At 37.3% G+C, this 24342-nt stretch overlaps 2 protein-coding genes across 12 annotated transcripts in view; one reads left to right on the plus strand and one right to left on the minus strand.

Annotated features, from left to right (window-relative positions):
- Nucleotides 1–6247, plus strand: part of NSUN7 (NOP2/Sun RNA methyltransferase family member 7) — a 53779-nt gene extending 47532 nt beyond the window's left edge. Inside the window, exons 12-13 of the mRNA XM_043970493.1 lie at nt 1229–1352; nt 4236–6247. Of these exons, the coding sequence (XP_043826428.1) occupies nt 1229–1352; nt 4236–4862 (751 nt within the window). The 3' untranslated portion in view covers nt 4863–6247. The remainder of the gene's footprint in view (nt 1–1228; nt 1353–4235) is intronic.
- A 2384-nt stretch (nt 6248–8631) lies between these two features.
- The window catches only part of APBB2 (amyloid beta precursor protein binding family B member 2), a 432194-nt gene continuing 416483 nt past the window's right edge, over nt 8632–24342 (minus strand). For 5 of the 11 annotated variants that reach the window (XM_043970488.1, XM_043970489.1, XM_043970486.1 and 2 more), the window contains 4 exons: nt 21877–21960; nt 19007–19122; nt 17489–17668; nt 8633–13378 (listed from right to left, as the gene is read on the minus strand). In XM_043970488.1, the coding sequence (XP_043826423.1) occupies nt 13211–13378; nt 17489–17668; nt 19007–19122; nt 21877–21960 (548 nt within the window). In that variant the 3' untranslated portion in view covers nt 8633–13210. Of the gene's footprint in view, nt 13379–17488; nt 17669–19006; nt 19123–21876; nt 21961–24342 lie in introns of all 11 variants that reach the window. The other 6 variants (XM_043970484.1, XM_043970483.1, XM_043970490.1 and 3 more) reach the window with 2 other exon arrangements.

Raw genomic sequence — 24342 nt, forward strand, 5'->3', positions numbered from 1 at the left:
TCAGTAATGTGGGAGGCAAGATCACCTGCTGAGAGTGAGGGAACTTGGAGCTGGGGGACTTGAGGGACTTGAGGAAAAAAAAAGGTGTTGGAACCAATTAAGATTGGTTATTATGTTGTAATATCATTAAGGGATAAATAAGATTGCTGTGAAGACACATCTGAAGTTAGATAAGCTAAATTTGCAGCACACTCAGCACAATTTCATAAATTCCTTCATCAGTATGAGGCGATTTCAGGAGTAAGAATGGAAGAGGCAGATTTAAGTGATTGATATAGTCAAAACTGGGTAGGAAGGTAAAGTGAGGGGAAATCTGAGGGGAAAGCCAGGTTTCAGTTAATTGGAGAAGGTAAGTATAAAAGAATGAAACCCACGATAAAAAGGAATTTGAAGTTCTAATTAATAGGTAGGCTAAATTCCTATTGTATTAAAACATCTTAATTTCTTGACTTATGGGTTAAATATAATTTAATTCTATTAAGCATGCCTGCTATATGAATAGTACTGTCCTGGATGCTTTGATAAAAATATAGTATAAGATGGTCCCTCTCTTCTGTCAATGAATGAGCATGTAGTTTCACAGGGGATATAAGAAATACCCACATGATACAATGAACATAGAATTTTAGAGCTACAACAAATATCTTAGATGTGATGTACTCCAACCCCCTTAAAGATGAGAGGTTAGGGGCAGCTAGGTGGCGCAGTGGATAAAGCACCGGCCCTGGATTCAGGAGTACCTGAGTTCAAATCTGGCCTCAGACACTTAACACTTACTAGCTGTGTGACCCTGGGCAAGTCACTTAACCCCAATTACCTCACTAAAAAACAACAACAACAACAAAACCATGTAGGAATTTTTAGACCAGACTTTTTGCTTGATTAGTAAGGCATAATGAAATTGTTTTTATTTTATATTGGAAATTTAGTTGAGTAGAATGATGTAGTTGAAAAAATGTTTGACTTGGGGCAGAAGAACTGGGTTCAAATTTTAGCTCTGATATTTTACTTTGTGACCATAGACCAGGCTCTCTCAGCCTTATTTTCCTCTTTTGCAAAACAGGGATAAATATATTTATGCTACTTCCCTTTCAGGACAAGTGTGAAGAAAGTGCTTTGTAAACCTTGAAATGCGATGGCTTATTCCTCTTATTGTCAGTATATTCATTTCCCCTTCAAACCTCAAGTTGTTCTGACTACAACCTATTTTTGTTAATATCTTCTGCAGGCTCAGTCCTCCTGTACTTCCCCTCTGTTCCGTAAAAGAAATCCGTTCATCTATTGATAAATTTTTCAAAGTAGAACCATCTGAAATTACCAATGGTTGTTTCCTTGCTGTCCTAACAAGAGAGGTAAGTCTAAAACTGACCCCAACCCCACACTTGAATATAGAACTTTCCCTCCACAACTAAATTCAGCTTTCATAATTACTTATACTCAGGTTTATTTGTTGATTCCATTTATCCCTTGATCTTCTAATGGAGGGCCAATTCTTCCTCTGAGAGTAGTGAGTTATCATTAGTGACTTACTTTTATAATTCTCAGTCAACTTGGCTTCAGACATAGAAAAAGAAAAAGAAAACCCAACGTTTTTGTTTTGTGGGGCAGTGAGGGTTAAGTGACTTGCCCAGGGTCACACAGCTAGTAAGTGTCAAGTGTCTGAGGTCGGATTTGAACTCAGGTCCTCCTGATTCCAGGGCTGGCGCTTTATCCACTGTGCCACCTAGCTGCCCCCCCCCACCCCAATTGTTCAGGTCATTGCTCCCATTGCCCTATTATTTCATACCTATGCTAAAGCTATGGCCACTCTTGAGAATTAATGCCCTTCCCACATTCTGCCAGTTGAAATTTTATCTGTCCTTTAAGAGTCAGTCCAAATTTCATCTCTTCCATGAAGACTTTTTTTTAATCTCTCCACTCAGAAGAGATCCTAGGTGCCTAAGAACCATCATAATTTATACGTCTCTTTCACTCTCCATTCTAGAACTCATATTATATTTGTGTCCATGTATTATTTATACTTGTTAGACTCCTAAGAGTAGAAGCCATGTTTTGTTCTTAGGATCACTGAACTAGAGCTGGAAAGGAACTTAGAAGATCAGTCCTGTTTTGTAGATGAGGAAATCATCATAGATGTATAGATGAGGCCTAGGGAGTGTGTGATTGGACCAAGGTCACCAGATAGTAGAAATCAGACCCCATGACTCCAAGGTCAGTGCTGTTTCTATTGTACCACACTATCACCTTTCAGCTCTACTGCTTAGTACACAATAGTTGCTCAATATGTTGAACTGAATTTTTGCTGCTGTGCTTTAATAAAATGAAATTGTAAGCATGGTAGCAAATTTCTCTACATAAGGTTCACTATTTCATTTTTATGATCACCAAGTCTCTTTTTGAGCTTTCAAATGATTTTGGCTAATAAGACAACAGAACTAGTGATTAATTAGTATAAATGATATATTACTAAGTAGAATTGAGACATACTTTCCCTCCATTTTCAACCTCTGCTTTCCCTGAGAATGATGCTCTTTGATGAGTCAGTCTTCTCCTAACAGTACTAACAAAGACATTTCTACATTTGCTAATGTTCACTACACAAATGAATTTATCACTTTTAGAATTACTGTACTTACCTATACTTAATTTACATTAGTCATTGCTTTCATATCTCAGTCTTTTAGGGTATAAATGTCTTTATGGCAAGGATGGGGCCTTTAAAAAAAACTGTACTACAAATGATGTAGTATTTATATTCAATATGGATCCAATAACTGGGGGGGTCATCTTATGCCTTAGGGCCAAACACAGTACTAAAGGAATGTTGTCAGGTACACTTTACACTAGTCTTCTCATCTTTTAAGAAACAAAGTAGGAAAAGGAATCACTACGGGTGGGGAAGCATGGCACCTGAGGCACATGATTCTGTGTGCAGGAGAATGAATTTACAATTCTAAATCTGCTTCCGTTGCATATCTGGAAGTGCGCTTTCCCTACTTCCACCTGACTGGCTTCCTCCAAAGCATAGCTTCTACATGAAGTCTTTCTGCACCCTTCTGGTTTTTAGTAATCTCTCCTTGCATATACAATGCCCCGAAAGTCTTAGGGCAGTTTTAAACAAGTAAAGCTTAATATTATGCTTAGACTTATGCAACACTTTTAATTTTGTATTGACTCGTGTGTATATGTGCTATAGTAAGATCTGTTAGGGCAATGACATATTTGTTTTGCAACCCTGTCACCTAAAATAGTACTTTGTTGGCCCAAGGTAGACTCTTATCCTTTACTGAAATGAGTTATCTTGTGACTCTCATAGTAAAATCTAGTGATTACCTTCTTAGCTGTCTTTTTAGTTTTAGTTCTATGTTGGGTTTGGGTTTTTTTTTTCCCTTTTCAATGTTGTGCCCTTAACCTTGCATAGCTTTAGTCTCCATTTCTTCCCACATTCAAAAGTCATCCCCTTCATGAAACCTGTCCAGATTATGTAGTTAATCATCCTTGTGTATCTTATATCCTCACCACTAAGCTTCCCATAAAATAAAAACTATTAAAAACAATATTGTTAATCATTCTCCATTATGATTTTAGTGTTTATTGTAATAACAGTAGCTTTTGTAGCTATAGATAATTTTGTATACAGTAACTTATGAGATAAACATTACCTCCATTTAGTAGATGAAGACACTTCGGCTTAGAGAGCAAATAAGGGATGGAGTCAGAATTGGGATTTAGTCGTGTCTTCTAATTCCCAGATTGCTTCTCTTTCTACTAAAAGTATATTCTACCCTCCCAATGCAATCCAGAGACTTTCTAAACATTTGGTAAACTTCATAGCTCAATGAATAGAGCATTATGCTTGCTTATGGACAGCAAAATGCTGACAGAGAAAGATGGATGCTACACTGAATGTATATACTCCTTCATTAGTGATCTAAAGCACTTTGCTACCTATCATTCATTACATTTTGCAGCACATTGTTAAATGGGAATGTTGTGTTTTTCCTTCTGTCTAGTTCACAGATTGGGAAATGGAAAACAGAGTCCAAGTCACTTGCTGAAGAGTATACTCTAAGGCAAGGGCTGTGAATAAGTAGAACTGATCGATTACTACTCAGCTATTACTCTTGACCATATGGTTATAATAAAGATACTAATTTTTTTGTTGCTGCTGAAAGTGCTACATTTAAAATATTAGAGGTGCATCGTTTAATAGAACACTTTTTTAAAAATTTCAGCGGGACCCATCTGAAACAGTGTCTGTCAAAGACGTTTTGGCACGGGCTGCAGCCAAGGGATTGCTAGATGGTATTGAGTTAGCCAAAACATCAAAAAGGGAGAAGAAGAAAAAGAAATCCAAAACATCACTGGCAAAAACTTCTATTAACGAGAGCATGAGTACACAAATAAAAATTGCAGAGTTCCTGAACCGAGAATTGAGACCACATGTTAATCGTTCAGAGACATCAACAATCAAAGCATGTCTTCCACAGAAAAATACAAATCAAACAAGTACTCCCCCACAGAAAAAAGCTGGCAAGATGCCCCCGTACGCATTGGTGCCTGCGCTTATGAAGAACATGCCTTCCACGTCCAAGGTATCGGAGAGACAGACGAGCACTATAAGGCCACGCCCTGAGGATAAAATGGTTGCACTGAAACCTGTAGAGATTGTTTTGCCTCCAGTAATGATGTCATACTCTGGTTCCCAAGCCAACAAAAACCAGATTCCAGCGCATTTCTATTACCGTTGGATTGGAGGCAAGACTGGCAGCATAATTGCGCCTTCATCAACCAAAAAATTGGAAAAACCTAAAGAAAACTTACCTTCCTCTGCAGTGAGGCATCCTCAACCGTGGCTTTGATCATCACCTATTATTTTCCTGGGGTCAAAGGGTAGAGCATTTCTCTACCAAGCTCGACCCTTCTCTAAAGGTTAAATATCCTAGCACAGATATTCATCCTTTAGGTCATCCAGCCTCTACTGTGAATCTAAATGGGACACTACATTCAGAGAATTAAGATAAGTGACAATAATGTAGTCCAGGAAATTAAGCAAAGCAGAGTTCACCAAACTGGATAGCTCGGTGCTTTATTTATTTAGAATGCAACAGTTGTAGATTCACTATCAGTTGTTAGACTTTTATTACTTCTGTAACTTGGTCAATAGGACATCAGTTTTAAAAGAAATTTGAAGTAGTAGTTAGTGTCCTGAAGATAATTATTTTTTATCTTACCCACCAGGTTTATTTAAGAACTTAACTTTAAAGAAGACAGTTATAGGAACATAGTTACAGAAAAGATGCTGACACTGTTGGATTCTTATCTCAACCTGCATCTTGATGTAATTTCAAAAGACAGCATGTCCAATTCAGCCTTTAAGCTGAATTTTTAATATTCAGAAGTTAGGGAGACTGCTTTGTACTGATATTGAGATTGATTACAAGCAGGAACAACAGGAGGTTCCAATGACCCCATGAGCCGTAGAGAACAGATGTTCTTTTACACAATGAAAAATATCTCTCATAAGGTGAACTTTCCAGGGTCCTGAGCAGAGTAAAATGGGCACAGCTGTCTTTTGACCACTTAAGTTAAAAGCTTTTAAAAATGATGACTGAAAGCAAGTTTACTCCTGAATATTATCAATTCTAAGAAGATATAAAATCGTTGGATCCAAGTAACACCAGTGGTTGAAGAAACCCCTAAAGATTTCTAGTTCCACTTAAAGATCAGGTGAAATGTGAAAAGCTACAAGTTATTTCAAATTGAAAACAGTAATCAAACTTTGGCAAATCATTTCTGTTGCACAATCTGCTAAAATATATAATAGCATTTTGTTAATTATATTAATTGCCAATTCATCTTCCAAGTATTATCAACTGCCTACTAAGAATTAGTTTGATTGTCATTTCTGGGTCTATTGACTTTTTCATCATGGCAACAGAAATTGTTTGACAGTAAGTAGAACAAGTTACAACTTTAGTGTCTTTTTATACTATTCAAAAAACAGTTTCTTAAAATCTGAATTTAGATGATGTTCTACACCCAAAGTTCAGTAGTTTTGAACAGTGTTGTATAAATTACTCATTTCTAAATATTTAATTCAGGTGGCTATATACGATAGAATTTTTAAAATACCATAGTTGGTATAATTGTAGTAGTATGTTAACATGTTAAAAATGAAATCTTAGCTATATATTGGAAAAAAAGGAATTGTGATTTTCACTTTAATAAATTGTTTTCTATTTTAGTTGGAGGTTTATATTGTTTCATAGGTTAAATGTTAATGAAAAAAGGAATAAAAGGGCTCTTACTTTTTACAAAGGAAAACTTATATTACTTGGAATCTTCAAAGGAAGAGCTCTTATGTACTAATTAGGATTTTGTAAAAATGTCAAGGAGTGTAACAGTTTTCTTTTTTATCTTACTGACATCATGCATGTAGAAATCGTGAACCACAAATATCACAGTTTATCTAATTACCATGTGTTCATCCTCCTCTCTAATCTATAACTGGTTTAGAATTCTCAGTGCTTCCATGAACCTGTTTTAGTTAAAAATCATATATTTCATCTTGGCAGCAAAAAGCCCATTATTTCCCATGGCTCCAGTATTCCATTTTCCAGTAGAAGTAGTTCTAAGACTTTATGTCTGCTTACTCTGATGAAAAAAAAAAAAGATTTAATTCTTCCAACATTATGAAGCAATTTAGGGTATTTTTCCCCATCTCTGTTGCATCTGGCTTTTGTAGTTCTGTTAGAACTTTTAGCTATTTGGTTTTTTAGCATTTCAAATAATATAAATCATTGCACTAAATTATTTCAAACTTTTCTTTTTACATTTAGCATTATATGAACATTCTCAATTAAACAGTTGTCCAATTAAGGCTTCAAGCTTCTTTTTAATGTAAACTTTTAATAACATGATAGAGCTTTAATGATGAAATATTTATAAACTTTTTCATAATGAAAGAAAATACCATTAAGAAATATATCCTACCTGGAGATTAAGCCAGGGGGCTTAGACAGTTGAGACATTAAGTCTTGCTGGAAATGAGCCACATACCCTAGGTTGTTTTTTTTTTTAAATCAACTCTTAGATTACGATGTCAGATTATGAAGATGTTAATGCATTACTGTCTTCACTTAGTTTGTGAGATCCCTTGGTCCATTATGAGACCTGTGCTGTTCAGCCTTACCTGCTTCCATGTTCAATGGCAGGGTGACAAAGATGTCTAGAGTACCTCCATCAACCTTCAGGTAAAAGAGTTTTGATTGAGTGGTTATGTAATCTGGATTTGGTGTTACATCAGATTATCTATAGGCAGTCACTGAACCCAAGACTATTTTAAAATGCTAAATGTGAGAACTTTTTTTTTTTTGGTGGGGTAATGAGGATTAAGTGACTTGCCCAGGGTCACACAGCAAATGTGAAAACATTTTAATGACAGAGTGCTCATCACGCTTAGTCAGTTATTTCTTCTGGGAAGTGAAATACATATTTTTTTCTTGAATTTCCATGAGAAAAAAGTTGAATTTTAAGGCCAAACTTGAAATAGTATGCTGCATTAGCAATCAGAAGATTTTCAGATGACATTTTGTGGAATGAGTATTTATGGCTTAGAAATAGAAGTATGAAAAGGCATGAAGAGCACAAATTGATTCCCCTAGTTCCTTAGTTCTTTTGTGTTATAGTGTGATATCACAATTATCCAAGTGAGAAACCTGATAGCTTTTTTTTCTCTTCCAAAAATTACATTTGAGTTTAATGCTCAGAAAAGACTACTAGTTCTGGATCTCAGGCTCTCATGGTAAGTGAAAGAGAATAGTTCCTATTCTCAATTAGACTGTTAACTAACCCTTCTTTAGAGAGACCAGTTCAACCGTATTCTTTTGTTTTTGTGGGAAAACGAAGGTTAAATGACTTGCCCAAGGTCACACAGCTAATGTTGTGTCTGAGGGTAGATTTGAACTCAGGTCCTCCTGAATCCAGGGCCGGTGCTTTATCCACTGCGCCACCTAGCTGTCCCCCCAATAGTATTTTTAACAAGCTTTTTATTTAGCCCCTACTAACTGTTCGGCCCTATGCTAGAAGCTAGAGATACAAAGATGAAAATTTTAGCAGATGGAAACCTGGAGAAATATAGTCCCAACATGGAGGACAGACAGCCTATAGGAATGTGCAAGTGGGAGAGGGCAAGAAGAGCTCAGGGAATAGCTAGTCCTCCATTTTAAATTTTATCAGATAGGCAATAGGAAACTACTAGACATCTTTGAGCAGGGTTGTGATGTGATCAGATTTGGGCATTAAACAGATTATTTTGCCAACTGTGTGAAGGATGGATCAGAGACAAGAGAGACTAGGCCAATTAAGAGGCTATTATTAATTTGGGGAAAAGTGTGTCAGTTTAAGTGGAAAGAAGAGGTCAGATGTGAGAACTACAGTGGAGGTAAAATATAGGGATTGAGGGAGAGAGAAGAATCAGAGACGACAGCTTTAAGCCTGGGAGGAGGCTATAGCCCTTAGCAAAAATAGAGATTGTTCAGCAATCAGCTGAAAATCAAGAACTGCATCTCAATAGAGAAACCAGATTTGTTAGTCATCAACCTACAGGTGATACTTGAGCACGAGGATGAAATTGTAAAGGGAGAAAGCGTATAGATGAGACAAGAGGCTGAGGACAGAAACTTTGTGGCACCCTTACATTTCAGGCTAGAAAGAAAAAGATGAGGCAACAAAGACTGAGAAGGGAAAGCTAGAACATCAGAAAAGTGTTGTCATGGAAGCGGAGATAGGAAAGAGTAGGAGTTTTGTGAACTACAGAATGGCTCAAAGAAAATAAGACCTTAGAGAAAGGCTATGGATCTTTGGCAATTAAAAGATGACCAGTTTCCTTGCAGACAGTAATTGCAATAGAGCACTTCTTATAGCCAAGGACTACTCTCTGTAGAATTCTATTGGAAGAGTTACTTTTGGTTCTCTGCCCAAACAATATCTGTCCCTTCTGGTTGCTAATTGTGTACCACACTGGCATTTTATTCAGAATTTAAATACTATGCCATTAATATACCAGTTTTATCTGGGAGATAGCAAGACCAAATTTAATCAAAGCCTTCACCTGTAATTAAATATGAAAAAAGGTAATAGCAGACATCTTAGATTACTAAATTGATGTTTTAAAAGCAGTTCAATTTTGGAGGAGATTGTGAAATAAAACAGCCAACATAAACTAAATGTTTAAGTTTCTATCCCCCCAAATATGACTTTGTTATTTCATATAAATGAGTCAGACATTTTATGCAGCTAAGTTTATTCTCACAACAAATTACATTGAAATGTGTAAAAGTGGTAAACAGCAAAAGGAAAAAACAAAGGAAAGCAAAAGTTTCTTTTTGGAATAAGCTGCTTTGATTAGAAGTGAGCTCTTTAACATGATAAACCGTGAGCAAGTGTCCTTCCCTGAAACTTGAACTTCCGTTTGCTGACTGTATAGCACATGTTTAAACCACATAGTACGATAACTAAGCTTTCTGAATACAGAGATAATGTTTTTAATATTCAAGCTGAACTGATACCTGCTTTGGAAATAAAGATCTTCTAAAAGGACATTAGAAACATTTTGTTTGCTACACAGGAAAAGGAAGAATTAGGGCTTGTAGCAAATTAGTTCAGGATAGTCTCACAACTTTCCATTTTAAAAAAGGAAAGAGTTAGTTTGTTAAGCTCTAAAGTTACTATGCCCACAGTTTATCATCTAAGAACTCATTTTAATGGAAGTGGGATTAATAACCCATCATGCATTTTAAAATAGTATTCTAATTAGTTGTAGATGGTCTTATATTGAGGTGGGAAAAAAAGGGGCATGTATACAATCGTAAATGAAACAGCAAGTATTTTAAAGGACACTAAAAAGTACAACTTAGTGTTTCAGTTTGCAAAGTAAAAGCTTAAGCTATAGACGGTGTTGGCTACATTTTCCTTGTTCTCAAGGAGCATATTATGAGGTGGTATGTCTGCATCTATCTTTCTAATTGCTTTTTAAAAAATAAAAGAAATGAACTTTACACATTTTGCCATTTCTTCTACATACTCCAATAAAAATATGACTACAAATCATTACAAAACCACCTTTTTGGTAACCTATAATACACGGAGATTACTTAGAACTGGATACATTGTGAAATAATGTCCAGTAAAGATAATACATTAACATAATAATGCAGTATATTTCAGTAAAAATAGAATAAATAAAATAAAAATATTTTAAGCTGTATTTAACAGGTTAATTCAAAAATGACACAAGACATACAAGGCATAGTGCACATGGCTGCCTGCTTACAGAATCACTAGATAGAAAGAATGCATAGATAACTGAAGTGTCACTACAACATTGGGTAAAACATTGGTATTCTCCCTCTCTCTCAATCTCACACTCACACAAGCACACACACATACATTTCATACATACTTTTTGGCCATGGCAGAAAGTGTCTGAACATACTGTTTAAAATAATCAGTTTTATAAAATTAATTAGCATTTAGGTAAATATGCAAAGCTATTTTAAAAGCAAAATATCTGCAAATATGTTTTCATATGTAATGTCTATTATTTGTCTTAATGCTTCCTATAATTGCATATATATATAAATCAGTTTGTTGCTCAAAGCTAGCTCAGTGTTCTTGATCCTGACAACAAAACAAATAACTTAAAAAATAAAGAAAAATGAACTCTTAGTTCTGATGGCATTCTTCTAAATGAAAGTGGCTTATTTGATTTTTTAAAAAGTTTCATATTGAATGTCATTTTGCCTTGGAAATCACCAAGTTGGAATGTCAACATGATGGAATCCTGGGTGGAATTTTGAATAGGAACTTCTGAAAAGGACATAGTCAGGGTTTTCATAATTTAGAATTTACTTCTAAATACACTAGCCATTTCAGATGGTGGATACCAAGAGAGGCTGGAATGATTAACTCAGTGGGTTCCATTAGTTGAGGATTTGGGAAAAAATGCTTCTGTTTCCAGAGGTACATTAATGCCTAACATTAGGAGACCAACCACCAAATACCTTAAAAACTCATCAGAATGTGGTAAGCAGAAAGAAATACTACTAACTTCAATTTACTGACACATAGATTAAATAAGCCATATAGACAGAAGCAACTATGTTCCCTAAGATGTTTCACCAAAACAGGTGTATGGGTGAACAGGGAACAATTCAGTGTAGCTCCTGCTTCTACTGCACACATTCTTTTTTTGTGGGGTAGGAGACTGACACTCTACAGTAAATTCTTCTGCATGAATGTGCTCAGCATTATCTGGACATATGTTTCCCCTGTTTATTTATAAGAATTCCAGAATTGCCTGAAAATGAATCTTTCCATACTTGTTATCTTTTGTTTGTTTGTTTGTTTTGCGTTTGCCTTCAGGCTTTTGAAAGGACTCTTATGACTGGTGTGGAGACAGCCTGATAGAGTAGAAAGGACACTGAAATAAAAGTCAGGAAGACCTGGGTTGGCGTCCAGGCTCTCTCGATAACTTGACCTCAGGCAAGTCACAACTTATCTGGAATTTCAGTTTTTCCCCGAAATCTGTCACCAGTTTTGTCTTGCTCAAATGAGGTAATGACTGAAAAATACTTTGAAAGGTGTACAAATATTACAAATGTAAAGGATTAATATACTTCCATAATTAGATTTGAAAAAATTAAATTTGATGTTCTAAGCTGAACACAGATGATCAATATTTAAATTAATCACCTTGATAATGTCCTTTTGAAGTAACAGAATCAATAAGTCTAGATTTTTCTATCTGTTCAATTAGGTCCTATGTTTAAATAGAAACAAACAGGCAGAAAATATTAGAACTCTGTATTCTATCTCATACCTAGGAATATTTTGTTCTGATTGGAAATAAAAAAATACTTCAAATTTTTAAACAGTTGAAAGAAATCAAGAGAAAGGAGGAAAAGCACCTATTAGTGGCACAGAAATCTATATATCCTGCACAAATTTGATATTGTTACTGCTATGTATAATTTGTTACCATGAAAAAATGTGATAGACAAACTCAAGCAGAGATTTCTAAGTAAAATGTAGTCAAGTAGACTGAGCCAGGTGCAGAATCTCAACATAATACCAGCTAAAAGGTGGCTAAATGCAGATAAGACTTCACCAAGTGGTGAAATTTAAATGTATATGAATAACATTGTGTGAATGGCATTCCTTCAATTACAATTTGCATAATAGATCAAGATCAAACTCTAAGGATGAAAGGTATAGATAGGTGGATTTCATTTTAACGGTGTTTACATAGAGAATGATGATACTGAGCTACAGCAAATAGCTTACATTCTCTAGTTGCATTGTTTAATATAAGGCAGAATATTGGAATACGTCCCACCCAAAATGCATCACACTTTCATTTAACAATTCTCATTTTTTAGAGTTAGTTTGAAAATCATCTGATGGAAGTAATTGTCTGAAATGAAAGGCTGACTTTTTTGATTCCTCAAAATGATGCAATTTGACAATTTTCAAGCTTAATTTTCCCCTCCCCATCAACATCATAATACATAAACAGTAGTCGACATAAAAAGGTGTCCATGGTTCAAAAGCATGTCAAACAAAGCGGTCAGGTGGTTTCTAGACCAACGTCAACAAACAATTTTGTCAACAAACAGATGTTATTTTGTAAGAAACGAAACCAAATAAAAAACCTTGTAATTCTATCCTACAGGAATTCAATGCTAACTAAGATGTAGTATCTACTCCAGTGTTGCAAACAGGGCAAAGTGCTGAAGGACTTAAAAGTTGCTTGTGACAAATCCCGCTCAAAAAGACAGTGAAACAATAACCTCAGGCATTCTTCACTCCAAGGACTTAGCCTTTAGTTTGCTAGGAGGGGTGTGGCCACCTTCTTCTCTTGTGTGTGTGAATTTAGGTCCTGTTCAGAATATTTACAATAACAGACCTTCCACCGCTCATGATGTAACTCACTGACAGCAAAAAAATTATTCATGCTTCTTTTCATATCACATGATGGTGGCAAGGACGAGAGAACATGCTTGTCTAACACTGTTTTGTTAAGGATTTATTTTCTGAAGACAAAGCATCACCAATTGAATGGAAGGCAAAATAGTTCGTGTTTCTTCTGTAGTGTATGTAGCTACTAGATCTTCAGGTAAGTATAACAATCCTTTACTGTGTGCAGTTATGGCGTTTCAGTAACAGGACGTTTCTGTTTCAAAGTGTCAATGAGAGATAAGACACCTCGTTTTACGTTGGTTGTGACTCTTCTGGTCACTGAGTCTGCTGGAGGAGGGGGTGGCCGAACTTTCTGTGAAGGAGGTCGGGCAACCAAGCACTTCTGATACCGTAACTGCAAGTAAAGAAAAAAAACAAACATGGTCTATGATGGTTAGTAGTTTATAGACATTTCTTGTGTTCGTTGTCTTGGTATATTTTAAATGCATTGTAAATAATTCACCCTCAAATATTAAGACAGTTCCTAAAAATAAAGCCAGTGACCCATCCAGTTTTTCCATTCCCAGAATTGTACAAGAGTGATTTTGATACAGAGCTACTTACTCATCACCACCAAACACACACACACACACACACACACACACACACACACACACACACACTATCTTATAAATCAAAGACAATTAGGCCTGATAAATTTGCTTTGGGGCTATTTACCAGTGTCACCCTTATGGTTCCTACCCATTTCTACCTCTTATGGCTCACTGTATATTAGCTTGAGCAAATATAGCCACCTGCCTGGAACAAGGGTACCCCACAGTCGTAATAGGATGTAAGTTCCATGAAGATGGGGACCACCCTGTTTTGTCTTTGTTTCCCTTAGCTTCTCTCACGGAAGCTTGTATGGAGCAGATGCTTACTGAATGTTTATGGAATTGAATATCTCCCATGAAAACTAAACAAAGAAGAGTTACGACACTTTACTAAATTTCTCATTAGTCTACAAAGACTAGTAGCTTATTTAACGGATTTCATGTCACTCTTTAATAAAGAATGGGGTATGGCTTATAGCAGCTTAGTAACTGTCAACCTAGTGTGAAAAAAATCATTAGTATTAAGTGCAATAGACAATTTTGCACAGACATATAACAACAGAACAAGCCTCACTGCTATTTTCTTCTCATTTAATGAAAACTTGGAAAGTTTACTTATTTTTTTTCTCCTAATCAAAACCTTTTAAACAATTCAGTGCTGGCTTTAGAACAAATCTTCTTTTAAAAGCATTATGACACAGTGGATAGGGGATTTGGTCTCAGAGAGACCTGAGCTCACATCCAGCTTCTTAAACATGGTGACCATGGGTGAGCAACTTCACCTCTCAGGGCCCAAGGTTGCAAAGCAGGAACTGATTTGCATGGATAGAGGGAATGAAATGACACAATTGGTTAAAAAAGAAGACAGAAAACAACAGCAAAGTGGTCTAAAGAGCCAAGGTGTAGGAGAGATGCCTATAAATTTGGTGGCAGGCAACTTGGGTTCAAATCCCAGCTAACGCCCTGTCTCCATGGCTGACTCAAGGCAAGTTACTTGAAATTTGAGCCTCAGTTTCCTCATCTGTAAAATAAGGAATTTGAAATAGATGCTCCAAATCTACTATGTTAAAATCATAAGATTCAGGGAGCACAGGGTTCATATGCACCCTGCATGTTCTGGGAACAGCCACATCTAATCCAATTCAATCGATATTTATCAGATGCTTACTATTTATGTCCAAAGTATTTGCTAGGCATCCTTCCTCACCAAGCTTCAGATTTCACATAAAGTCCAATGGCCCAGGAAGAACAAAAATGAATTTAGGTGATGACTTTCAACACACGCTTCCACTACCAAATTCTACCGAGGCCCATACAGCCACATAAATACTACAATGTTGTAAAATTTATTTTAAAATTAAGGTTGCTTACCTTATTTTCAGAGGTGGGGAGTATTATGGGTATGGAATATTGCATATATTGTCACATTTGGTTGATGTGTCAGTTGGTTTTGCCAAGCTTTTTTTTTAGTGAGGCAATTGGGGTTAAGTGACTTGCCCAGGGTCACACAGCTAGTAAGTGTTAAGTGTCTGAGACCGGATTTGAACTCAGGTCCTCCTGACTCCAGGGCGGGTGCTCTATCCACTGTACCATCTAGCTGCCCCAAGCTTTTTTTTTTAAACCTCTTTTAAAATTTTGTCATAAAGGGTGACTCGCTGGGCAAGAGAGAAAGGTAGGCATATATTTAGAAATAAATATGATATAAAAACAAAAGATATGAAAAATGGAATGCAATTAAAGCTGCTTCAAAGATGAAGTCTACAAAATGAATTTCTAGAAGCTTATATTCTGATCTATATGCTACAGATGCTGAGATTAATTCCAGCCTTTTAAGTTTACAAGAACTGAACATTCAGCTGTATGGTCTCTCATTTGCATCAATAGGGAAATGGCTGGTTTGGAGATGCTGGGGTGTAGCAGAAAAAGGAGAAAAATTGCCCTCAATATGTTTGCGGATAAGCCTTCCCAGAAGGGCTTACGTTGGGCTGGTTTTTCAGCAGCTTCAGCCGGCGAATTAATGCGATGAAACTGCCAAGTAAGTGACCATAAATGCTCTTTATAAAGCCAAACAAAAGCTGCTTTGTTTCTAGGTAAGAGAAAATTGTATTTGGGAATCTGAGAAAGCAAATTGCTGAAACTGATAACAAAGTTAAGAACTTAACTTCCCTAAGTATTATGTAGCTAGAATAAAGGGCGATAACCTTTCATCTCATGACTGTAGTGGTCTGTTTGACTCATCTTAATCCTCATTAAGTATTTCAGCATCCAGTTGTGCTTCACTTATCCTTGTGCTTTTTAATTTGCTCTTCACTTTCTCCTGCCTGGCCAGTTTGGTTCCTCGTGAGGGCTCCTCCTTCCCTTTTTTCTTTTTTTCGCAGGGCAATGAGGGTTAAGTGACTTGCCCAGGGTCACACAGCTAGTTAAGTGTCAAGTGTCTGAGGCCAGATTTGAACTCAGGTCCTCCTGAATCCAGGGCCAGTGCTCTATCCACTGCGCCACCTAGCTGCCCCTTCTTCCCTTCTTTCTAATTCATTCTTGAAGTCAATTATTCTTTTAGAGTAAGAAGCAGCAGACCATTGTTTTCAACCATAGCCCTGACTCAAGTAGAACCTGATCAGACAGAGGAAAACTGAAATAGAGGAAAGTGGGTCAAGGCCTTATATGAATTATGTCCCCACTCACTCGACATATTTCTGCTACTTAGTTTTAGATACTAACTGTATTTTCACTAATTAATTACACAGATTGCCTTTTGGAAAGAATTAAGCAACCCCAAGATAGCACTGATCAGAAAGTGAAGGACTGAAAAAAACTGACCAGTCGGGATGAGAAACGTGTTAGCAGTTTTGCATCATACAACATAATATGTTCAATTAATATGCACTTGTTGCTCCCTTCAATCATGAACTAAAACCAAATATCTCTACCAGAAATGCCAAACACCAAGGAAGGAAAGAAGAGAGGAAGAGAGGAAGAGAGAGAGAGAGAGAAAGAAAGAAAGCAATAAGGGGAGAAACGACATGCAATTATGCTTAGATCTAGAAAATTAAATGTTATCTTTTAGTAAACTAGCAAATAGAAGCTTTAATAAAAACTTTATATTCATCAATGAAGAAGCAGTTCCCTACATTTACAGTTAAATGCCAGTCAGTTATTCAGTTGTTGATCATTCAGGCCTTTCAAAGACCACCAGGCTGCCTCAAGCATTTTACTATCAATTAGAGACAACATCAGTGGTTTAGCACTGGAAGTAATGGCAGTAAAATTGAAACCTGTAAATTATGCTCTTTATTTAAATAGTTCTTGTTGAGAGGTCTGGTGGGAGCAGAAGTGAAATCTACTGAAATAAAGTTTAGGATTGTTAGATAGCATTCATTCATGACATTCCTCTTGTCCATTACCACAGAACTGTCTTTTAATCATGTTTTCATATATGCTTTGAGGATACACTTGGAGTTTTTCTTAAAATTAAATATCCTGGAGAACTAGTAAACCAGCCCCCAAATTCCAAGTTTTCCATTTTAAAAAAAAAGTTTCAATTTTTGAAAGCATAAATGAATGGCTTTTACGTAGCACCCCAAGGCAATGCAGTTAAGGCAACCCAAAGAAGCATGGTCCCAATGTTTATAGCTTATCTAGTTTTTAATGCCACTGGATCCTTTATAGCTTTATCTAGAAGTGCCTCTTTGAGTAAAGTGGCTTTATAAATTTTACTTGTATTAATGGAGAAGTCATGGTATAAGTTCACTTTGAGGAGAGTAGCAAGGGAACAGTTTTGCCATTATGCAGTATTAGCTTTAGATATAAGGATTTGGAGATAATTTTTTAGCTTTGGGGAAAACTTGTTGGGAAGGGAAAGAGAGAAGAGGACAAAAAAAACTGGATAGTTCCCAGTTGTGGGGGTTACTCACCATGCATGCAGCCTGTACAGCTTCTGATACATTGCCTGCATTAGGCTCACACCAGAAGACATGGCATTCAAAACGTTGATTCCCTGTGTCCATGATGAAGGCAAAAGTATGCACGTCCTTGCCAATTCCCATGAAAGACAAGAATCGAACACGGCACTCCACCAGAATTTCCTCTTCATTCTACAAGAAATGATTACTCAGCAAGTGTTTATGATCTGCTTTGGCTGACACTCATAAGCAACAACTTTCTGAAAGGCCTTTCAACAAAGCACAGTGAAATGAAACCACTGGTATGAAAAGCTCTGCCAAATTTAACTTGAAAAAAGCCCATTAAAAAAAACCACACCAAAAAACCCACAAAATATAAATGTGTCTAGAATGATCGGGATGGTCATGAATATCGACATAACTTAAATCAGTCAATTTGCACTTAGCCAGGATGTGGAATCCAAACAGTCCTCTCCTCTCCCCCTACTCCTCTTTGGGCTGTTTGTTTTGAATGACTAATAAGTTACCAAATTAATACTTAAATCTTTATCTTAATACATTTGGGGAAAGAAGAGAACCAAGGGGGAAATAAAAGGAAGCTACTGGGTAAAGGTATTCTGATTATATTTCATTTGTCCTCCCCATTATCAAGGGCAATGGAAAACCGACAACCATCAATCCAATATTTTAACTGACAACACAACCATTAATACCAAGCTCAATCATGATTACTGTGTTATAGAGTATTAGAATATAATGGAACTGTTTCATTCTCTGAGAATCTTTAGAAGAGTCACAGTGACCAGTAGGCATTTAATAAATGGTTGTTGACTGAGTGACTGACTGATTTATCCAATTGCCCAAAAACACATCTATCCCATGACTTTAATAGATATTTTTACATCAGACCTGAGAAGAATCAAGCCCTCTTTCTCATAGTACTTATGGAAAGAACACCCTCTTTCCCTACCTCTTTAACTGGTATTTAGTTTTATATTTAACACTGCACTATATTACCTATTTCACAGGTCCAAGTCAGTCTTGTTTCTCCAAAAAGGTCATGTGCTCACTGAGGACAGAATTTACTGATCTGCTTCTAGTAGTACTACTAGGATCCCCAGGGAGGTTCACTATTCAAAGATCAAAGTCCCTCAACAACAACTCGAGAACCAAAAGGTAGGGCAGCTACCATAATTAATCAAAAGACAACTTCTGTGAAAGTCAGACAACTGGCAATTTCTCTTTAAAACATTCTTATTACTAATGTAAACAAGTAAATCAAAATTTTAACGAGAAAAATAAATCTCAAAGCTTTAAAATTGAACTACACATCAAATATAACAGACACACAAATGACCAAACCAAAATATTCCAGCTTTTTTTTTTTGAGGCAATCGAGGTTAAGTGACTTGCCTAGGGTCACACAGCTAGTAAGTGTCAAGTGTCTGAGGCCTGATTTGAACTCAGGTCCTCCTGATTCCTGGGCCGGTGCTCTATCCACTGTGCCACCTAGCTGCCCCTCTTCCATACCTTTTCACTGATGACAGTCACAGTGGCATCAGCGACATTCATGGTAACCAGCAGCCAATCTTCTTTGTTGGATGAACTCATAAGACTTTCTATGGCATTATTCAGGGTATCCATACCTATGGAGGAAAACAGCATAGGGGATAGACAACTATAAAAGACTCTTTGCTTGTCAACCATAGTTTATAGAGGAATACTCAGGAAAGTTCACTGACTGAAGAAATCAGACTGATCATATGTCTCAAGCCATCTGGGAGGAAAAGCTAGGCAAAATTGTTTCTCAGCAATTTTCTCAGAATAAGGATGATGGCAGCCTCCTTGAAAGGTATTGCCCCCTCTCACCTGGTCTCTACCATGGATAAAAACTAGGACTGGTTTCTATCACCAAGAGGGCACATAAATTCACTTCAAGATTCTTAAGTAGGAAACAAGATAACTATAGTATCAAATTGAAATGTAATTGCTGTTATCTACCCTTCCCAAATTCTTTTGGCCACAAATATAAAAACAAAAGACATCCTACAAATAATAGTCTTAGCATATTATTCAGACCAAAGGGGTAGGGATACCACTCTAACAAGGCACACAGGAAAAATATATATTGATGGGGAATTTTCACTTTCATTTGTCTTTATTCTTTCAGACCAAATGTAGAGGGTAACTCATTTTGTGGAGAGATGAACTGTTATTCCACATTAGTCACCTATAGCATCATACAGCATTTTATCTATCATCTACCTTAGTTTTATCTAAACGCTGCCTTATTAATACATTAGCACACTGTCCTGTAATGCAGTTATCATGTCCTAAATCATTTCTTTCCTTTTACATGGAGAAGCTAAGGACAAGGAAAAAAAGGAATTTATTATGAGTATAGACAGAAGGCTCAGGAAATGTGCTTTGTGTTTATTTTCTAAAAATTTTTAAATTTTTACTTTTTCTAATTATCAAGCATTTCCCCCTCCCATCCTTACTTAATTCCATAAACATGGTTAAGTGGAACAAATTACAATATTAATCACTTCCAAAAATGTGCTCCTTATTCTGCATATCATCCTTCTATTATGAGGTGGGCAGTTATCAGTCCTCCAGAATAATAGTTGATTAGAGTACCTTTTTTTTGTGTGTGAGGCAATTGGGGTTAAGTGACTTGCCCAGGGTCACACAGCTAATAAGTATCAAGTGTCTGAGGCCGGATTTGAACTCAGGTACTCCTGAATCCAGGGCTGGTGCTTTATCCACTGTGCCACCTAGCCACCCCCATATTAGTTATTTTTATAAGAAAACTTGAATAAAAGAAAAAACATGAAAAAAGTGAAAAATAGCATGCTTCAATCTTTGTTCAATCAATATCAGTTCTTTCTTTGGAGGTGGATAGAATGCTTCATCAATAGTCCTTTGGGATTGTCTTGGATCACTGTATTGCTGAGGTTAGTTAAGTCATTCATAGTTCATCAAACAATATTGCTGTCACTATGCACTATGTTCTCCTGGTTCTGCTCACTTCACTATACATCAGTTTATGCAAGTTTTTCCAGGCCTTTCTGAAATCATCCTGCTTGCCATTTCTTATAGCACAATAATATTCCATCACCATCATATACCACAGCTTGTTTAGCCATTCCCCAATGGATGGGCATTTCTTTGATTTCCAATTCTTTTTGGAATTGGAATTCTTTTTATAGAGCTGCTATAAATATTTTTTTGTACAAATAGGTCTTTTTCTCTTTTTGGAATGACTTTGGGATATAAACCTAGCAGTGGTATTTCTGGATCAAAGGGTATCCACAGTCCTGTTGCCCTTTGGACACAGTTCCAAATTTCTCTCTAGAATGGTCGGACCTGTTCAAAACTCCACCCACAGTGGATTAGCATCCCAGTTTTCCCACATCCCTTCTGACATCCAATATTTTCCTTTTCTGTTATATTTGTCTGGGACTTTTTCTAACAAAGAGAAGAACTTTTTACAGAATAATAAGAGTAGAAGAGACCTGACTAGCCCCATAGTCTGACCTGTCCCTGAACCAGGGATCTCCTTCACAACATATCCAACAGATGGTTATCCAGTCTTTTCCTGTAGACTTCAAGCACAGAAGAAATAACTCTCAGATGAGGGAGTCCATTCCACCTTGGGGCAACTCTTATTGACAAGAAGTTCTTCCTGACATCAGGCTTGACTTTGTTCCTCTGCAGCTTCTGTCAGTTGTGCTCACAGAGAACAAGTCTAAGCCCATTGCCCCATATCAGCCCTTCAAATATTTGAAGATCATCATCTGCCCTCAGCCCCCAACCCAAGTCATCTATTTGCCAGTCTAAATACCTCATGTTCTTTCAACTAGTTCTTTTCTGGGACAAAGTGACCCTACTGGTCACTTTGCTCTGCACATACTCCAATGCTGTCCTTAAAACATAGCACCCAGAATAAAACACAACATCCCAGATGTGGTTTCGCCAAGTCAGAGAATGTGACAAAAGTATCCAACTCCCAGACAGGACATCTCCCTTTCTGTTGAAAAGCAGACCAAAGGAAGCAGCTCTCCTATGCTTTGTCCCTTTCAGAAATGACCAGGTTTTCAGATGATATGTTGGCTAGCTAGTGAAGGTTAGAGTTAGGGGAAGAAGAGATAAAAAGAAAGAAAAACGGGTGGTGGATAAGATTCAGCTATGAGCAAAGGACAAAAAGTGATAAAGTGGAGAAAGATGGAAGAATTAGAAGAAAGGAACAGACAACAATAGAAATGATGCTAATCCCCCCCTAAAGGCTAATAGTCATGCCAGCACCACACCACCCCCTTCCCCCAAAACACCCTCCCCCCACCCCTGAGAATTCCCATAAACATTCATAAAAAAGAGACTATAATGGTATTACATACCTACTGGTTTATCAACAGGTAACATGCCCAAGTACTGCACATGGAACTTCTGTACCAGCTCAGTCTTTGGCGTTGGAAAATCTACTACATGGGAACAAAAAAGAATGGCTCTTTATTGGAACTTACAGACCCACATGTTAAAATTAAAATTCATTCATTCATTTATTTTACTTTTTTTTCGGGGCAATGAGGGTTAAGTAACTTGCCCAGGGTCACACAGCTAGTAAGTGTCAAGTGTCTGAGGCCAGATTTGAACTCAGGTCCTCCTGAATCCAGGGCCAGTGCTTTATCCACTTTGCCACCTAGCTGCCACAAAATTTAAATTAAAAAATAATTTAAAGCCTTCACACTTTTATGTCAAAGAATTGCCACCCCCCCCCCAAAAAAAATCCAACCTAAAACAGACTACTTCCTCTCTGCTTTTTTTCCTTTTTTTTTTGGTGAGGCAATTGGGGTCAAGTGACTTGCCCAGGGTCACACAGCTAGTAAGTGTCAAATGTCTGAGGCCGGATTTGAAATCAGGTACTCCTGACTCCAGGGCTGGTGCTCCACCCACTGCACCACCTAGCCGCCCCTCTGCTTTTTTTCTAAGGGCAGAGATTATAATTCTTATATAACTACTTCAGCTCTCATATCTGCCTTTGGGGGACAGCGTAAGTCATAGCCTTTTAAATTGGCCTTCCCAGATGAGGCAGCATTTAAAGCTGCTTATTTTATTCTACCTGGTTATAACTGCGATTGTCTGCTAGTTGGCTGTTTAGGTTATATTTGGGCCTGGAGGCTACTTAATCATGAAGAGTAGAATCTTAGATGTGAAATAACTAACTACACATACAAAAATTTATCAACCCACAACATCTTTCCCTCTTTATGCAGGCTGCCGTCCCTGAAATAATACATGATTCATAAGGCAAGAAAATCAACATTCTTTACTACTAGTCTGGCAAAAAAAATCATTCCTAGTCCAATCCACTGACACAGAGAACTTAAACCATGTGTCCCTGAGGCACACAGATTTTTGAGGGCCCCAGAGTAGATATTCAATAAATGTCTGCTAAGTTGAATTAAATTGAACATAATTTTAAAGGGGAAATAAAATACTGTGAAGAAACATCAGACTGTAGTTACAGGCTTAGGTGGTATCAGTAAAATCGACAAGTATTTAATTGAATGACTATGTACTAGGCACAGGGGATACAAAGACTCAAGCAAACAGTCCCTGCCTCTGAGGAGCTTACATTCTGACAAAGGAGACAAGTCTGCATGTATGTAGTTACATGTAAGACATACGCGGCAGATAAAAGGTAACTTTGCTGGGGGAGGTACTAGAAGCTGGGGGAAACCTGGAAAAGCTTCATGTAGAAAGGGAAAGGAGGTGATAGGCATGGAGACCAAGCTTCTTAGAGGTCCAGAAATGGGATAAAGTGTTCTATGTGAGCAACAGAAAGGATGGTTTGGCTGGACAATAGAGTATACAGAAGGGAGCAGTGAAATAAGGCCAGAAAGGTAAGACAGGGTCAGGTTATAAAAAGATTTATTGCTTTTTTTTTTTTTTTTAGTGAGGCAATTGGGATTAAGTGACTTGCCCAGGGTCACACAGCTAGTAAGTGTGTGTTAAGTGTCTGAGGCCGGATTTGAACTCAGGTACTCCTGACTCCAGGGCCGGTGCTCTATCCACTGCGCCACCTAGCTGCCCCTATAAAAAGATTTAAATGACAGCATATTCATTTGATCCTTGAAGCAACAGGGAGGCACTGGACTTTGTTGTTCAGCCCTTTCAATCACGTTTGACTCTTCATGACCCCATTTGGAGTTTCCTTGGCAAATGTACCTGAGTGGTTTGCCATTTCCTTCTCCAGCTCATTTTACAGATGAGGAAACTGAGGCAAACCAGCTTAAGTGACTTGCCCATGGTCACAAAGCTAGTGTCTGATGCCAGATTTGAACTCAGGTATTTCTGACTCCAGGCCTAATACTCTATCCACTGCACATCTAGCTCCCCCCCACTGAACTTTATTGGGTAGGAAAGTGACATGATTAGATCTCCGCTTTAGGAAAATGACTTGGATGGCTAGATGAAAGACGGATTAGAGAGAGAAGGGACATGAGTCAGGGAAACAAATAAGGAGGCTACTGCAATAGTCTAAGTGAGACATGATAAATGCCTGAAGTATGGGAATGATTTTGTGAATGGAGAGAAGATGGCATATATGAAAGATATTGTTAAGACAGAAGTGGTAATATTTGACAGTTGGCTGGAAATTTGGGGTGAGAATGAGAAATTGAGAATGACACTAAGACTGTGAACTTGAACAACAGGAAGGATGGTGATGCCTTGAACAGAAATAGAGACGTTTGGGAGAAGGGTAGGTTCTAGGGGAAAGTTAATGAGTTCTGTTTTGGACATGTTGAGCTTGCGCTGCCTATGGATCTTCTGGTTGGATGTTATAGAGAATGATGTTTCAG

Source organism: Dromiciops gliroides, chromosome 6, assembly GCF_019393635.1.
Source record: "Dromiciops gliroides isolate mDroGli1 chromosome 6, mDroGli1.pri, whole genome shotgun sequence".
Classification (NCBI taxonomy): Eukaryota; Metazoa; Chordata; class Mammalia; order Microbiotheria; family Microbiotheriidae; genus Dromiciops; species Dromiciops gliroides.